We start from the raw sequence: 16,957 nt of genomic DNA, 5'->3' as shown, positions 1-16,957 counted from the left end.
TAGTCGACGTGGCTCTAATCACACGACTCTCATTGTACTCGGCGCTCACGTGGTGAGTCCGGCCCGTCGGCTCGACATCACTACTGTCAAGTATCGGGACGTAGAGCTCAACTAGAGTGACTGCCCTTGCCTTGTGCAAACTATAGAGCGTACATTTTTTACTATCCAATCGAGGGTAAAGTTGTCATTTTTACAGGATTCACGTTTCAAAACACTGCTATTGGAGAAGGAACTGGGAGGACCAACCGCCACGAGAGTTGTTAACGGTCTAAAAGATGCGCCTCGTAGAAAAATTATCCCTTGAGGACGGAGCATAACAAAGTACCTGGCATCGCAGGGCGAAGCACTGAAACTCTAGTAAAACAAAGTTACAACCGCAGAATCGCAACTTGTCGGATACCGACCATTACTTTCACAGTGGCATTGCAATGGTTAATGAGTCGGTGGCGATTGACAAAAACTGGCTCATCGAATGGTGGAGAGTTGTCACAGGGAAGGCAAGAAACAAGCTGAGGCTCGGTGGACGAGTCAATGCAAGGCAAGGCAAGCCAAACAAATTGTTTTTATAAATAAATAAGGTATTTCATAAGCGAGTGTGCCACACTACGTGAAAACACAACCACACAACTTCAATCATCAATGCATCTACCAATTGACGTCCAATCAACGGGTTCTGAAGACAGGATATCCTTAGCCATCCAAGCTTTCTATAGAGCCAAATTCAGAGTAACTGTTGGCTGCAAAGACGTCCAAGGTTAATCGTATAACACTCAAGCGACGACGAGAAGGCATCCTTTCGCGACGCGATTCCACACACAATAGTTTAAACTCGCGCCTAGTGAGGAACTGATTATCGTTCAGCACATCCTCGACTTGGATTCGTGAGGATTTCACCTCGATTAGTTTGATGAAGGTATGGCCAATCAACTACTTGCTCCCCGTGTGGGAGACAAGATGGGCAAGAACTGGGATTCAAACTTCACTAAACGTCGCCCGGAGCTTAAACCAGACTTAACGTAAGTATTAGTCTATAAGCGGGCCCTCTGCGAGGATCCGGACTTAATTAGGCAATGCTTTGAGCTTGTACGAAAGCACTTTCATCGCCAAACAATGGCCGTACGGACTGGCACTCATCGTCTCCTCGTTCTCGATGGCCGTGAAAAGCCATTTCGGCTCAATTCGATCAATATTGTAAACACAATAACATCGTTACGCTCTGGATGCCTCCGCATTCATCCCATATCCTACAACCATTTGATGTTGGGTGTTTTGGGCCACTGAAGAAGGCGTACGGAGGATAAATCGAGGATCAATGAAAGTCCATATTAATCACATCACCAAACTCAAGTTTCTCCCTGCATATCGGGAATCCTATCGGGCCACCATCACAGAGAACAACATTCAAGGAAGCTTTCGACGTGCAGGGCTTATCCCATTTAGCCCTGATAACGTGCCAGCTAATCTGGATCTGGCGCTAAGGCGTCTAACCGAACCAGGACACCCATGGTCTCCGAAAACACCACATATCGCAGCGGATCTACTGACGCAAACAGCTCTAATAAAAGACCGAATGGCAAGGCACAAGAATAGCTGACCAACTTCAATTAATCGGGCGCTCGATCAGCTTATCAATATTGGGTACCGAGGTGATGATGCATTCGTCCGTGCTTCTCCAAGCTGAGGTACAGGCATTACAAGAGCCGGATCAGGAGCAAATCGACGTCATCGGCCGGCTTCGAAATTCACGGCACGGAGGTACACTTACATACAGTACAGGAAGGTTTTGATTTAATACAGAGAATAGAGGTTGATAAACAGATACAGCATGAACAAGCGGGAACAACGGTCAATTGGGTGAGAACGAAACTAAGACGTGGCAATTGCGACGAAACTGGTCATAATACTCGAACGTGTTAAAAATTAAAGAAACTACCATAGAATGTTTTATTTATTTTTAAGGTCTTATCAATGTGGTTGGTTGTATGCATGTTTTCCGTGGTGTTGGTAGGCAGATTGGCACACTCGCTTATGAAATACGTTGCACTGGAAGACAATATCTCTTTCCTTGCCTGGTGGACAAATCCATCTTCCTTTTTATATTCTGCCAGGCCTCTCCTCTTCGTATACTAGGAGCCAAACAAAGAATAACTTAACTATAACAATTATCAATTAATCATACCAACGTGAACGACCGGGGAGACCACCCACGGACCACCCACGGACAACAACAAACCAACCCACGCACGTACGAACTAATTTTAAGGAGACCCGGAAAAGGAGTCATTTCGTCGCAAGAGTACACAAAGATGAGTTACCCGCATGGCGGCGGCAGCTGGAGACTATCTGGCAATTCCAGCCTCTGAAGTGGCACTCGAGAGACTGTTCAATAGAGGAGGGAATTGCTGGGACTGGGCCTCCGTAGACGCTCCCTTAATTAGGGCAAACACTTAATATATCAAGGGTTGAGAATAATTAACGTACTTCACAAGCGAGTGAGCCACCCTAGCTATCCGCACCACGCTAAATCATCGATATCATCACACAGATAATAAAAATTTATTAAGACAATTAAAAATCGAATGTATAATATTTTCCTAACTAGTTTTACACGTACGAGCATTATGACCAGTTTCGCCGCAAATGCTACAGTTACAGTGCCTTTGCTTCGTTGGGCGGCCATCTAATTGCTTGCTCTTTCCCTTCGTCTCTTGCTGTATGAGCTCAGCGACCTCTACTTTCTGTATTAAATCCCATCCTTCCTGGACTGTAAGAGTGCCTCCTTGCTGTAAGCGGTTTCTACGTCGCTGACGTCGTCGGCTTACTACCTGATTCGCCTTTTGTAGTGCTCGTATCTCACCTTGAAGAAGGACGGACGAATGCATCATCAACTCGGCACCCTTGGCAAGCTGATCAAGCGCCTGATTGATTGGGGTTGGTGAGCTATTCTGGTGCCTTGCAATTCGATTCTTTAGTAGATCTGTTTGCGCCTGTAGATCCGCTGTCGTACGCGGTGTTTTCGGAGACCAAGTGGTGGTCTCCCGTGCTTCAGGTGTCGGTTGCCTTAGCGCCAGATCTAGATGTGATAGCACATTATCAGGGTTGAAAGGAATAAGCCCTGCACCTCGAAATCCCCCCTGAATGTTGTTCTTTGTCATGGTAGCCTGATACGCCGCCTGAAACGCAGGGAGAAATTCTAGTTTGGTGACGTGATTGATGTGAACCCTCATAAGATCCTCGACTTCTCGCCCGTATGCTTTCTTAAGTGCGCCAAAACGCCCGACATCAAGTGGCTGTAGGAGATGAGATGAATGAGGAGGCATACAGAGCGTAACGATTTTATTGTCTACGCAGAACTGATCGAATTGAGCCGAAACGTGGCTTTCATGACCATCGAGAACGAGGAGGCGATGAGTGCCAACCGTACAGCCTTTAGTATGGCGATCAAAGTGCCGAACCCATTCAAATCCCAACTGATTTGTTGTCCAGCCGTTGTCACTTACTGCAAGAACCCAGTCATGTGGTGAGGTACTCTCCTGGTACCATGAGGTAAGGTGACGTTGTCCCGCAAAGATCACGAACGGTGGAATTGCCCAGCCCTGAGAATTAATGCCCTGAATTACCGTGACCCATTCTCGATTGCCCGGCTGAGCCGTCTTTGGACGAGAGCCTCGCTCTGAGCTTGTAACGACCATTGCTGATGAGATTATTCCCATCATGAAGCCGGTTTCATCGAAGTTGTAAATATCCGCGTCGACAATGCCATATTTTGCAATCGTATTTCGTACTAGCTCAAACCATTTCCTAATTAGGTCTGGATCTTCGCAGAGGGCCCTCTTGTAGTCGTATTTACGATTGAGCCTCGTTTTAAGCTCTGGGCGACGTTGAGTGAAGTTTGAAGCCCAGTTCGTGCCCACCGTGCCTCCATTCCGAGAAGCAAGGAGTTGATTGGCCATATCTTCAACATTATTTAGTCTAGGCGAAAATCCTCGCGAACCAGGTCGAGGATGTGCTGAACGATGACTGACTCCTCGTTAGGCGTGAGTCTTGCTCTATCCAACTCCGCACATGCGTTTTCAACCCTCTTCACCACTTGCCTCCTCTGAGCAGGTGAGAAAGCATGATATACAAATTATGGAAGTAACGGTGGACGTGACGCGTCGAACGCGTCGAATATATCGTTACGGAAATCTCAATAAGTGAGCCGCATTTTTGCCAATTCAAGCAACTTCAGGACGGACAAATGGTAAATTTGGACTGGAGATATCTCGTAGCAACGGTGTCCTCAAGAAGCCGTCGCTTCACTCACAACCGCACAAGGTATGGGTCCTCATCCTCTATGTCCACACGGCAACCACTAAGAGTGAAAGTTTCCACCCGTCGGTCCTATCAGTTTACCTTCAGTGCCCTGCTTGCTGGAATGGATTCCGTTAACCTTTCAGACACGGATTCATATATGTAGACCAATGATCGTTGGCCACTGTCACGTAGAGGACCTCCGCACGTGCTTGTGGTCAGGATTCAATGTTGGGAGGCTGTTCGGTTCTGTGTTAGTGCCCCCACAATAGGTCCACAGACTAGTCTGCGAAGGACCGCGTTAGCAAACAAAAGAGAGCTCAATACACGGGTGTGTGCTGCGGGCTGTGGAATATGTGCTTCCGAAACTCTTGCGCCTCGTAGAGCAGGTTATAGTATAACTATAGATAATTCCTCTTATCGAAGAGCTCTTCATTCTTGAAAAATAGCGTGCCTTTCTCTATAAGATACCTAATTCTTAAAAAGTAAATAGATACAGATCCTAACGCTTTGGAATCTGTAAGTGAAAGAAGATACGTGTGCTAATCAACGATTATTATCGACAACGATACATCACAAACGTCGGAAAGATCCCCTTTGGTTCTCACATACGGCTATGTCCGTGTGCTCTCACTTGTACTCAATTTATCATACATGTACCCATGCTTACCAATTCTACGCCGCTATTTCGTCTCATGATACACGCGTCTAAACCCCGCACTTATACCTTCTCGAGCCGCATAGCCAAGCCTCATCCTTCGTACGATGCTCAATGCATGATCTCGTCCTCTGTTGTATCGTGTCCAATAGACACGCACCAGTGCTCCATGCTATGTGTAAAGCCGCCTATACCCAAATGCTTAGCCTTCGTCACCAATTGCATCATGTGCAGTTATCTACTGTATAAGCATACCAGCCGGATCGTTTTGTCTTGCGTCGTGCGTCGTATTCGAAGTACAGATAAGACAGTTTGCTGTGAGAGCTGGTCCCCTCTACTATTGGATTGTTCATTCACTTAGTTTTTGGCGAATAGAAGCTTCTCACGAGAGATATGCTCCTTTGGCGAGTTCGCGTCTGCGCCCGTTCCCAGTATCGGCGCATATCCCGCGTTAGGCAGCCAGACACAAATGTGCTGGGCTAACTCACTAAATTAATAAAATTCAAAGCAGGTATTGAGGTGAATCTCGGTTGCTGAGTGGCTCCACAAGCCAATAACTATCGCAGTCATCAGAGTTCAAGGAGCACTTGAGCAATGACTGCATGCTGCTGAAAAACGGTCTTAACACTCCCACTTTGACACCAGACGATTGCGAAAGTTAAGGAAGGGCGTGTAGAAAGCTGAATACTCTATGTACACCTAAGAGAAGTAATATGCTGTGCTCTATTGTTCATACATAGGCTTTCGTATTCAGCATGTTGTTTGCAAGCTCAAAAATATCTACGGTCTGAAGCAAGTAAAGCGCTGCTGTGGAATGAAACCATCCTTCGATTCTACTCTAAATCGGCTTCATTCAAAGCCATGCCGACCATTTGTGAACGGACCTACCTATACCTTGCCTGTATGTTGTTGACATTATCCTTGGCAGCATAGTGGACTTTCCCTGGGAACCCATATCGCATCTTCTTATATCAGACTAGCTACCTGAAGCAAGTTCTTGACCGCCTCCACAAAGCCTATCTCCAATCCCTATAAATCCTGTCCTATTCCTGACCAAAGATATGGGATTTAGTACTGTTGAGAGTCTTGTTCTGAATCACTGTTGCTCGACACGTGGTTTGCGATAAAGACGCTCGCGCTCAATGAATGCTGCCATGCAGCTCGGAGTCCTCGGCTCGGACAAGTCTGGACGACAGGCATGTGCAATCAATGGGCATTCAGCAAATGTCATTCCCTATAAGAGCGGGTTGCCCGATATTGAAGAGTTCCATAGTACGTAGCTGATCGGTCACAAGCTAACTATCTCATCATTTGCACTAGCACGTCTAGTAACAAGACTGTCTCCGTGGCAAACATGATTTGACGATTAGGTAGCCAACAGGTGGACGTGAAACGACGCTGGGCCGGGGTACAGTTCATGCAACGCAGTGCGCGACAATCACCGTCGATTGGACATGCAATGACGATGCATGAGTGGCATTGTAGATCAGAGAATGGCGGTAGCTATGTGAATGCGAGTTTAATAATGGAATGAAGGGCTTTGGTTGGTCGAATGGTGAATTTTGCGGGACATCACGCACAGTGAGTGATATGATATGTGGATCTGCACAGTGACAAGGATGAGATGAGTACGCGGAAACAGATATAAAACTTGATAACTATGTATATAATGGGGGATTTGTCCCATGTCTATGAAGACTTGAACAACGCGGATAATAACATCACTATTCTCACTCGCCATTGCTCGACTCGCATCTATTGACAAAGTAAGAGTCTACTCTCATATTAGCTCCCCTTTGACTTCCACGGTTTCAAAGTATACAAAGTCAAGAATACATAGAATCACCTACTTCTGCGGCGTGATATTGGTCCGTAGGCACTATTCTGAGTCATATCGGCGATCCGGTTGTCCGGTTTGACTCGGATTCTAGATCAGCAGATACTTTCGAAAAGTCTGACTCTTCTTAAGTAAATGAATAAAAACTAGCGTATATACTGTTGAACCTGGCTCTACTGAGTAATCAAGTCATCATGACGGTGTAGCGGGCGATCATAATCTGGCAATATTATCCTCTTTAGGCAGCATACGTGTCGCTATCAAAAAATAGTTGGGCAAAAGTCCAAATGCCACTGAAACTTTTTGAAATGTCCAAAATACGACTGCCAGTCGTACCCGCGGTACCCGCCACAGTACTCCTCGATGTAGCTTACCCTGAGAGATTCTGAAATTGCAGTGGTTGAACGGCGCGCAAAGCGTGCACCCGCCGCAGGGTACAGATCAGCATTATTGGACATTTCAAAAGTTTCAGTGGTATTTTGGACTTTTACCCAAAATAGTTTCCCAATTCTTCCCCTATACAGTAATCGTTAGTTTGTACGGTAACAAAGTCAATTCAGTCATCGCGTGGGGCCGTCGTCGTCAACTGCTACGACGGGGCGGCTTAATCAGTGGTTGGCATATTGAGTCAGCCTGCCTACAGCGTACAGCGTTAGTCAAAGTAACGTTGACGTTAGGAAAGGTAACATCGCTCTACAGACGTGTATTCCGCAGATATGTAGAGATGGATGAATGAAACCAGGAGCCCGTTAAATATAAAGCATCCTCTTCAAGTATGCATTGAGAAAGGCAGTGGTCACATCAAGCTGACGAACAGGAAATTTATGTTGTGCAGCAATTGGAAAAGCATGGAATGGTTTCAAATAGTACAGCAGGCGAAAAACCTCATCTTGGTCGATGTTTTCTTGTTAGGTAAATAGGTAAAGCCTTTCGCAACAAGAGGTGCTTTATATCGTGCAAGGTTGCCAGCGGAATCGAGCCTGCGCATAATAAATATCCAGCGTCAGCCGATGGCCAGTTTGCTAGCGGAGAGGGTCCTCCACTAAGACCCATGTATGGTTCTCCTTGTGCGCAATTGCGCAGCAGCTTGCCAGATATATATCGGCTTTACGACAATGAATTTGCACATTGATCGAGGGGTTGGGGACGGATGAGCAGCGAGAGCTTCCGCTGAGAAGCCTGACGTAAGTTTTGATTGAATTAAAAGCTAGGAGCGTGCACTTTCAACGAGGGTACAATTCATTTCGTTCGACGGAAAGTGATTCAAGCTATATTTGGCGGATGATACTATTCTGTGCACAAAAACGTCTTAAATGTATCAGAAAATTACTCTCCCACGTCACTGCGGAGACATTTAAATCTCGTACAAGTCTATGCCATAGCTAGAAAACTTTGGAACGTATCAAAAGCCTCACTTTTGAATTAATGGATTACACGAACACAATCGTGATTTATCATCGATGAAGGTAGTAAAGTAATTTGACAATCGATGATGGGTTGATAGGACTACAGGCGAGGGTGTGCACGATTCCAGCAAGTCGATATAGCTCTATGCTGTCGCTCGTTGAGCGTGGAAGAGGGATAGGTTCACTTGTGCTACCCGAGCGCACAGCAGCGGCAAAATGATTACGCTTACAACTGAGATACTCTGAGTAGACGCTTCACAGAGCTTTCATTCCGAAACCGAAGTCGGCGGTGCCAAACCTGCAAGGTCGTTTTGGGGCTTTGAGCCGATAAGATATGGTCTTTGCTTGCCTTGCGGACGTACAATTTGTAGAGACTATTCTTGGCTCAGAATAGAAACCCTGTGTGTTGATCAAGTTCCAGAGTGGAGTGAGTTTTCTAAAGACGTCAACCATGTTCAAACTAACTTATCAATTGACGAACAGCTGTCCAGCCCTTTTTGCTAATTAATACATTGCGCAAGCAATATATATTATTATTTCAACTGAAACTGACAATGCTTGCTTCTAATAAGATTTTGACCCGAGTGAAGGGCAACGTCGAACACTACGCCATGAAGAAAGGGCCCAATGCGAGGACAACGGGAGGGAAGCTGTAGAAGAAACACATAATACCAGACGGTGCAGCCGTTGCAATCAAAGCCGACATAACTCAAGTACATGTGAAGTGGATACATAATAAATTTTTTTATTGTTGTGGAAATGTGTAGAACACTCTAGCCTACGATCGTAGAATATTCTAGCAATGTGTAACGGTGACGCAATTGGGTATTCACTGGAAGATTCCAATTGTTGTCTAGAAGGTTCCAGAAGACAATGTCCCAAGTATATATAGAGGTCATAGGAACCTGTAGTTAATGTTTGTTTAGTGTGTGCTTTAATATAGTTATATATTCAACAATTGTAATGTTATATAGCGTTGATGTTGTTTGCTATGAGAGAAATAAAGCTGACAGTGGGTTTTGCGATGCGCTTGCTTGGCGATCCGTTTGCATGCCGAACTCGTTATCTAATGAATGACCTTGTGTACACATTGATGCCCTCTAAGTCTCTAGATGCCTCTCATATCGCTCTAAGACTCAGAGAATATCAGTGCCGTATTTTCCTGTCCCTCGGTGTAGCGAATAACGGCTACAAGGCATTGCAAACGCCTCTGGAAGACTCGGAAGCGGAGGAAACTACGTCAGGAGAATCATCATCCTCATCCTCATCTGTATCTGCGTTGTCCTGAGTCCGTCCTCTAGTCCGTCCTGTATGACTGGCTATAATTTGCTGTAGCTCTTCATCTTCCGGTATGGGACATTCCTCTGTATACTCCTCGGCTGTGTTTTAAATATTCCCGAGGCTCATGGCGGCATGAATCCGCCCAGCCTGCCGAACATTGGTAAAGAGAGAAGTAAACTCTGGAGTCGCATCGGGGAGCTGCAAAAGCTCTGGGACCAATGTACTCTTTCGAAAACAGCTATTGATTGTAGTAGATGAGACATCATGGTTCCATGCTCGAAGAAGCCAGCGAATTGCATTCAATATTGTCACCGTTTGAAGAGGATCTTTGTCATTCTCAAAGGCTTCAAGCATATAGCTTAACCATTGCTTCCAGTAATAGACCTCGACATTCTGTATAGTCGCTTGATCTAAAGGTTGAAATCGGCTTGTAGAATTGGGCGGCAACCATAGAAGACGAATATTTGAAGGTGGAGGTGCCAGCTCAAGGTCTATACTGTGCGGCCCGAAGTTATCCATTGTCTGAGGAACAGTTCGGGATCCAATATGATTATAAAATGCGATTAGCCCCTCCTTCATAATGATTCATCCATGCGGATTTGTTTGACCTCCATTGACCTCCCACTGTGAATAGATGGGTGTTCCGTAGAGCACATGGCGTTTTAGATTTACCAATGAAGCAGACCGGTAGTCTGTCCGTTCCAGAAGCGTTGACACAAAGTACCACAGTAATCCGAGTTTTGTCCGGCTTGAAACCAGGCCCAGACTGGGTAGAAAAACCCTTAGAAGGCGTCATTCTCCAGAACAAACCAGATTCATCCATATTGTAGATATCTTTAACAGAGTTATCTTCGCCATGCATGAGTGCAGTTGTGGATTTGATGTCGCTTCTTAAACCACTGCAGCCAGCCTGGATAAACTGCGGCTCTGGGAGACCTCTATACTGTGGCAAAGTTTCCATATCTTGCGCGCTCTCTCAATAAGAAGAGTGATTCCGCCTTTTGCCTCGATAAGTTTGTACCAGCCAAGGAGAATAGCTTCTGGCCGCGTCCAGTTGCCGTTTCGATTCCGCAAGGATGAAGAGGGCCGAGATATTGTATCAAGATGCAGATATCGATCGCTGAGAAATTCAGATACAGTAAATTGGCTCATCCGATGGCAGAACTGCTCTTTGTACCGATAATACACGCGTTCAGGGATGGTCGAGGTGCAACACCGGCAATAATAAAAGATCTATCGGCCAACTAAACATAACGCTTAAAGATTCGTTTCCAATATGTCAATAATTGTTCGTCGTTGGCCATTGGCAAGTTGTCCCCGACCGATTACCAGTTCAAAGGCTGCACCGGATCGCTCTGGCAAGGTAAGGGTATTAATAGATTGCTTTATGGTAAGGTACTTTTACGTGTGTGACTAGCCATTTCTTCGTCATCCTCCGCAGCAACGACATTTCATCATCTTCAGCCTTACAGGAATTTTTCCTATGGCGCGCTAGTTCATTGGTGGTAGAGGTGTTATAAATGTCCTTCACTTCATCATTCATTAACGCCAAATAAGCCGCCTGCGCTTTTTCTCCAATCAATCTTGATTGCGATTCCATAGCTTCTCTTGACGACGAGCTTGAAGCTTAATCTCGTATCAGCAATCAAACGAGCAAGGTCCAGTGCCTGACATTGCACCACCTGCCACACGACTCGAACATCATACAGCGACACGACCAACCGGTGGCGATGTAACTCGCAATGGGTGGATATCGAGCTGGCAGAGATGATATCATGCATGGCAAAGGAATAACGGTTCATGGGTATACGCCTTGTCAACTTGGCATGTTGCGTCGAGGAATGTCAATTGGAGCAGGTAGGGCTCTTATGGACGTAAGGCATTGGTGGTAGACACAAGAAGAGTGGGTTGGCTCTTGAACCAGAGCGGGACGGAATCATACGTTGTAACTATAACTATACGAAAGAATGTCGTCGAAGGAGGACAACATGTATATAATGGGGAGATGTTCCACGTTGATGACAGATAATAGATTTTTGAACAATAATTCAAAAGGTAAGAGCAAGAACTTCGAATTGCTTGCTAGCCATACTTCTAACAAGCATAAAACTCCGACAAACCGGTGGTGCATTGCTTGGCCGTTTCCAACGCGCCGCAGCAGCCTTACAAGCCCTAACCGCATGACATCCGGGCTCCGATTGCAGCCCAAGGACAAGCAGCGGTGTAATCGCGAGGGCCAACTATCTCACGATTGGAGCAGACCTTTGCTATAGTTCTGAGCGTGACAGCCGGTTGCGGAAGTGGATGGTGACTGGACTTGGACCTGTGTACGCATTTTTCAACGGAAGTGGGGGCAGATGGACATTGCCGTCGCGTGAGACATTCAAAGGATATATAATGGGGTTCTGTCTCACTTACGTTTCTGATGCATTGTTGTCGACAATAATAATCGCAGATTATCCTTTCACATACATACTCCAAGGCATTAGGACTGGATCTCTTTACCTAAACAGTGAGTTTCTTTACCAAGACTGTCTTTCAAGGTTATAGACCTGGAGCCTACCTAATCTTATTTATCTGGTATTTCATCAATGCGATTGAATCACTCTCAATTGTCCTTTCTCCAAATGATCAGATAGACCAAAAGTTACATTTTTGGAAATGTGGAAGTCAAAGGAACTAATATGGGAGTAGGTTCTTACTTTGTCAATAGATGCGAGTAGCATTAATAGCGATATATTATTACCGGATCCGATGAACTGCTGCTCCTCGGTCATGCATGCCATAGTACGCAACAGCGAATTATATCGTCACGGGTCGTTCTGCCGGTGTATGATGCTCGAGCTAATGATGAGATGGTTAGCATGTGAGATAGAGGTTACTTACTGTTGGATTGTTAACGATAATGTGCTCCTCTAGTTAGCCGTACGACAGTCACCTACCCGACGTATGCGTGTTTAGTTGTGATCCGAGGTTCCAGACTGAATTAAACTCGGAATGAACTCTCCTCCATGCCGCCTAGCCATTACTTGAAGCCCAACATGCATTGGGCCGGAAGTTTGTAACCTGATAATATAAGATCGATATACTGATAGTGTTTGAAGGAGATGAACAAGATCATTATATACTTTCAAGATGCCTACTAATCTAAGCAACGTGTCTCTGCTACTGAGTCATTATACATAATAGATTTATCAGTTACTTCATAGTGATGTTATGATGATTGTTAAAGCTGAGATCGGCGCGATCGGCTTGCTTCGTGGCTGTTTACTCTTGTTCAAGGACGTCATAAGGGCATCATTGTCTTGAGCGCCCATGCATGAATCGTGATAGAAATGAATAGTGCCATATATGAACTTTGAGAACGTTGGAAGTCAAACGAACTAATATGAGAGTAGACTCTTACTTAAAACTTACTCTGTGAGGCATGACACACTTACCGGCCGGAGACCAAGCGAAAGTGAGAAATTGTAAACATACACTAGACTTGTCTCCTTGAAGAGAAAGAAGGGTAATTGAATATCTGATGATTGATTTTCATTACATGATAGTGAAAGCGATGATTGGAAGCGACGATTGACTATGGATGTCATTTTCAACACGTCCTCTCTATGTTTGTCGTGCCTACTTGCTGGCTACCTATTCCCAGTCTTGTTTGCCAGGGGAAAGTCTTGTTTCTATATGTGCTCGACCTAATAACGAGACAGATAGGCTCCTCACTATCAGACTCTTCAATCGTTGAGCAATCCACCTAGAGCAAATGACTTGCCATCGCCGAATACATGCATTTCGAGCGGGTTTGCTCAATCCCAATGATTCATACTCTGTTCGTCCCTAATGCCGCAACCTGGTCGGAACGTACGCTGCTTCTCCAACTGGATGGTGGACATATTGTCCACGTACGGCGGGTCACTGCAGCTTGGACATTCCTCACGACAATGACGCGCAATCATTAAATCAAATGCATTAATTAAGCACCTCTTCTACCAAGACATCATGAGTTGGGAGGCACTGGTATCGGTTGTGCTTAGAAATTCTTGCCGGTGATGGTAAACTCTATAATCGTCATTGGGTGCAGCCGGTCTAATCAATAGAAGATCCACAAAATACTAACATATTTATACTTTACTTCTACATCATGCTATCCTGAACCTCTCAATTCCAATTAGCCAACTCATAGTTAATCAAATCACGACCTTCAGCTCTATTTCCTACAACCTCATCATCATCGCCAAACTCCATTCCAAAACCTAGTATACGCTGGACGCGATCATACAAATTGAAATACGAAAATACTACGGGAATCAATATAAATCTTGGCAGCCAAATGGCGACATATTTTCCAAGGGGCGTTAAGTTTATAGACTTCTGCAGAAATTCTTCAAAAACTGACACCGCGGCATGACGGGGAACCATGCTGACATAACTGTAACTCAATGGGATTGTCAACCGACATGCTTGACTGGCATAAAAAATTGCAGAGCGGGCTTCAGTATGCTTGCGAACTAAGACGTAGATGTTGAACACCTTAACTTTGGCTAGACTTGAATAAACCGCAATGCACATATACGCAATAACCGCAAATGACAGCAATTCTTGGATGATCCCGAATGTTGATATTGAAATAAAGCCAAGCACAGAAGCTCTCGTGCCCTGTGCAATTTCAGACCAAATAAGAATTACTGAAAAAACTGTTGTTACAGCACCAACAAGCTTATAAATGCCGGGCCGAAGTAAGCTATAATGAAAGTATGCCAATCGCGGCGATAACTTAGATTTCCGAAATCTAAACTGAAGAGCACGTGATGCATCTGCGTCAACGATGTCCTTCAGTTCAGCCGCATTCCGTATCAGCAAGTTCCACTCGTGTTCATATCGCGCAAAGCTCATTTTAGCTTTCCTTAAACGAAATGACAGAGATGATAAATACTCCTCCGTAACTTGACTTCGATTCAGAGTACGCAGAGCACCGCCTGCCTTTGGCACTTCATCCAGTAAATCATCAATCCAGTCATGAAATGGACCGTCCTTGACAGGAACCAATGAACGAACTTCAGATGATACATCCTTGAACTGTGTCCGTGACTCTATTAGATGGTCGTGAAGAGAAGGCGCCCTTTCCTCTAATGACACCAACATTCGTTCCGGCGAACTATTCAAAAACAAAGCGCGCGGAATCTGATCACGTATCAGCAGTCGTAAAGACAAATTTGCAATTCGACTACGGCTCAGAACATACCTGAACGGCACCCATGCCCATGAGCCACATCGACAAGATTAAGGAATAGCTATGGGAGAGTGCAATAGCGAGCGCCTTGAGGGAAGTCCTATCGTAGTCAGTCAGATCAGTGATAGATTGTAGTAACTGGCTCTGACATACAAGGAGAGCCCGGCATACAGATAGAAGTAAAGCAGTCCTATCAAGCCCACTGCTAGTGTAAGGAACTGATAGCGAGCGTTAGCTCTTAGAGCATCACGTATCTTCTTTGCATTATCATTGTGACCTGATTCCAGATAGCTTTGTAGCACAGGCAGTATAAGCCTAACCAGGGAAGTAAGTAACTGTAGAGAAACTTGCGAAACCTTCAATCGTGGAAAATCATACCACGTCAGGAAGAAAGCGAGCCAGTACACCACTCTCCATATTGCAAAGGTCACGTTCCGCGGCAACGCAAGTAATGGCTGATTCTCAGACGTCGATGACGCTAGATCAATGGGAACCAATAATATGATGGAAAACGGGATGTACACGGCGCAGAACAATGCCACGACGAGATAGCTTGGTGTGCGTTTGATTGTGCAGAAGTAGTTCATAACCCACACTACATAGAACGCAATGAGGCAGAAACCAAGAACCGAAAGCCACAACTACGTTATAACATTAGACAAATTCAGTACATCGCTACCAGCAATAAGTTAGATCTTGCCATTCGGATCCTGATCAACCCGGCATGATTTCGCCGAAAATTTCGATAAATTTGCGTGTTACACCCAACCACTTTAGTCCTGCTAAACTAGTGTAAACAAAAACAAATATAGAGCGGTAGATAACCCAGTATTCGCACTGTGAGGTCCGTAAAAAGCGAGCGAATAAGCCTTGAGCTGCGATCCCGGCCGTGCCGACCATGCTGCGCCCAAGTGGCTAGTGCCCGTGGCACAGTTAGTTCTGACACGTGCACGTCATTTCTTTGTCGCTGCATATCAATCAAATATGCGCGCTAAAGCGAACTTCGAGCGATGCGAGGACGGACCATCGGCAACGATAAACAAACCCCGCTGATCAAGTGTCTTTCTTCCTGTCCGGCCTCGGGGTGCATCACCGACACGACTATGGTCCAGTCTGTGGACTTCACAGCGTCTGAACTCCTCTCGATATCTACGAAGGTCATTGTCGGTCGCATGGACAGCAACGATGGCTTCGATTTTCCAACGGTGAAAGGTCGGCAAGGTGACACAACATACTCCGCACCTCTTTCCTCTATTGACCCAAACAGAACGATTGCCAACTCTCAATTAGTACAGCATGCAGTATCTTATGCGAAGAGCTCTCGCCGAGTCTCCGATAATTCCCCGTCCCGCTCGTCTGCTATCTTCAGCTCTAGGGTTGGAATTCATCGCTATCGATACTCCGATGGTAACTTGGCAGATGTCACGCAAAATGTAATGCTTCCATCTCCCATGTCACCAGGCTCGCTGCGCCGATTTGAGCGCGGCACCCGCGAGCAACAGCTTCAACTTCCTGCCAGCCCTAAGTCTGTTTCACCAACAACCACAAGAAGACGGAAATCGGACCCACGTCCGCCGCTCGACACTTTCTTGAAACTGAAGGTCATAGGCACTGATAGCCCTGGCAATTCAACGTTTGAGGACAGTGATAGCGAAGACAACGTCTCGTCTGAAAGGCATTTAGTTAACAATGCCTTAAGGTTACGAGCCAGAGTTGAAAATCAACAATTATTACTGCAAGGCAGCGGCCGTAGTCATGGTAGGCGCGGCCAGTCCGCATCGTCTATGGAGTCCCTTGGTATGCCACCTGGCTGTGAAATCGAGGAACTGGAGAACAGTGTAGAGGACGCTGAAGCTCAGTTTCGCAATCGCTATTCGGAACTGTTATCGAATCCTGGGCGTGCAAATTTGTTAGTGTATCTCATTATAAGTGCGTTAAACTTTGTTATATGGGGTATCTTTCACGTCCTGCCGTCTATGAAGTACCATTGCTGCTTACAAAAGGTTGCGCCTGCTGACGGATCTCCTGCGAGCCATACAGTTCGGGGCGTCGTGGCGCCAGGTTTCATACTCACGATGCGACATTCCAGGAAGATTAGTATACTGCATAAGATTTCGTTTGAACATGTCACGTCTAATGTCATAATCACTATTCTTTGGGCTCGTCATATTGCACTTGTGAGCTACGTGACAGTGGTCATGGTCAAGCGCGGGCCTCTATTGAGCACCGGCAAGAAATCTTGGCAGTCTTAATTG

The 16,957-nt window shown here is 45.6% G+C and overlaps 2 protein-coding genes across 2 annotated transcripts; one reads left to right on the top strand and one right to left on the bottom strand.

Moving 5' to 3' along the window:
• Positions 1-13,514: 13,514 nt before the first annotated feature.
• POJ06DRAFT_261860 (LMBR1-like membrane protein) lies at positions 13,515-15,628 on the bottom strand. Its single transcript, XM_056188675.1, has 5 exons — positions 15,403-15,628; positions 15,081-15,343; positions 14,856-15,017; positions 14,715-14,802; positions 13,515-14,653 (listed from the first exon to the last, which is right to left on the bottom strand). The coding sequence occupies exons 1-5, from the start codon at positions 15,403-15,405 to the stop codon at positions 13,631-13,633; spliced, it is 1,539 nt and encodes a 512-aa protein (XP_056041062.1). The 5' UTR covers positions 15,406-15,628; the 3' UTR covers positions 13,515-13,630.
• A 246-nt stretch (positions 15,629-15,874) lies between these two features.
• On the top strand, positions 15,875-16,954 carry POJ06DRAFT_283569 (uncharacterized protein; the record flags this gene model as incomplete). The annotated part of the gene is made up of 1 exon (XM_056190112.1): positions 15,875-16,954. One exon carries the CDS (start codon positions 15,875-15,877, stop codon positions 16,952-16,954), a length of 1,080 nt encoding a protein of 359 aa, XP_056041061.1.
• Between the last annotated feature and the right edge of the window lie 3 nt (positions 16,955-16,957).

The sequence above is a fragment of the Lipomyces tetrasporus genome (genome assembly GCF_029532465.1).
Source record: "Lipomyces tetrasporus strain NRRL Y-64009 chromosome Unknown POJ06scaffold_11, whole genome shotgun sequence".
NCBI classification, from domain to species: Eukaryota; Fungi; Ascomycota; class Lipomycetes; order Lipomycetales; family Lipomycetaceae; genus Lipomyces; species Lipomyces tetrasporus.
The sequence above is the reverse complement of the archived record's forward strand: the minus strand, read 5'-3'. Positions and strand labels throughout refer to the sequence as shown.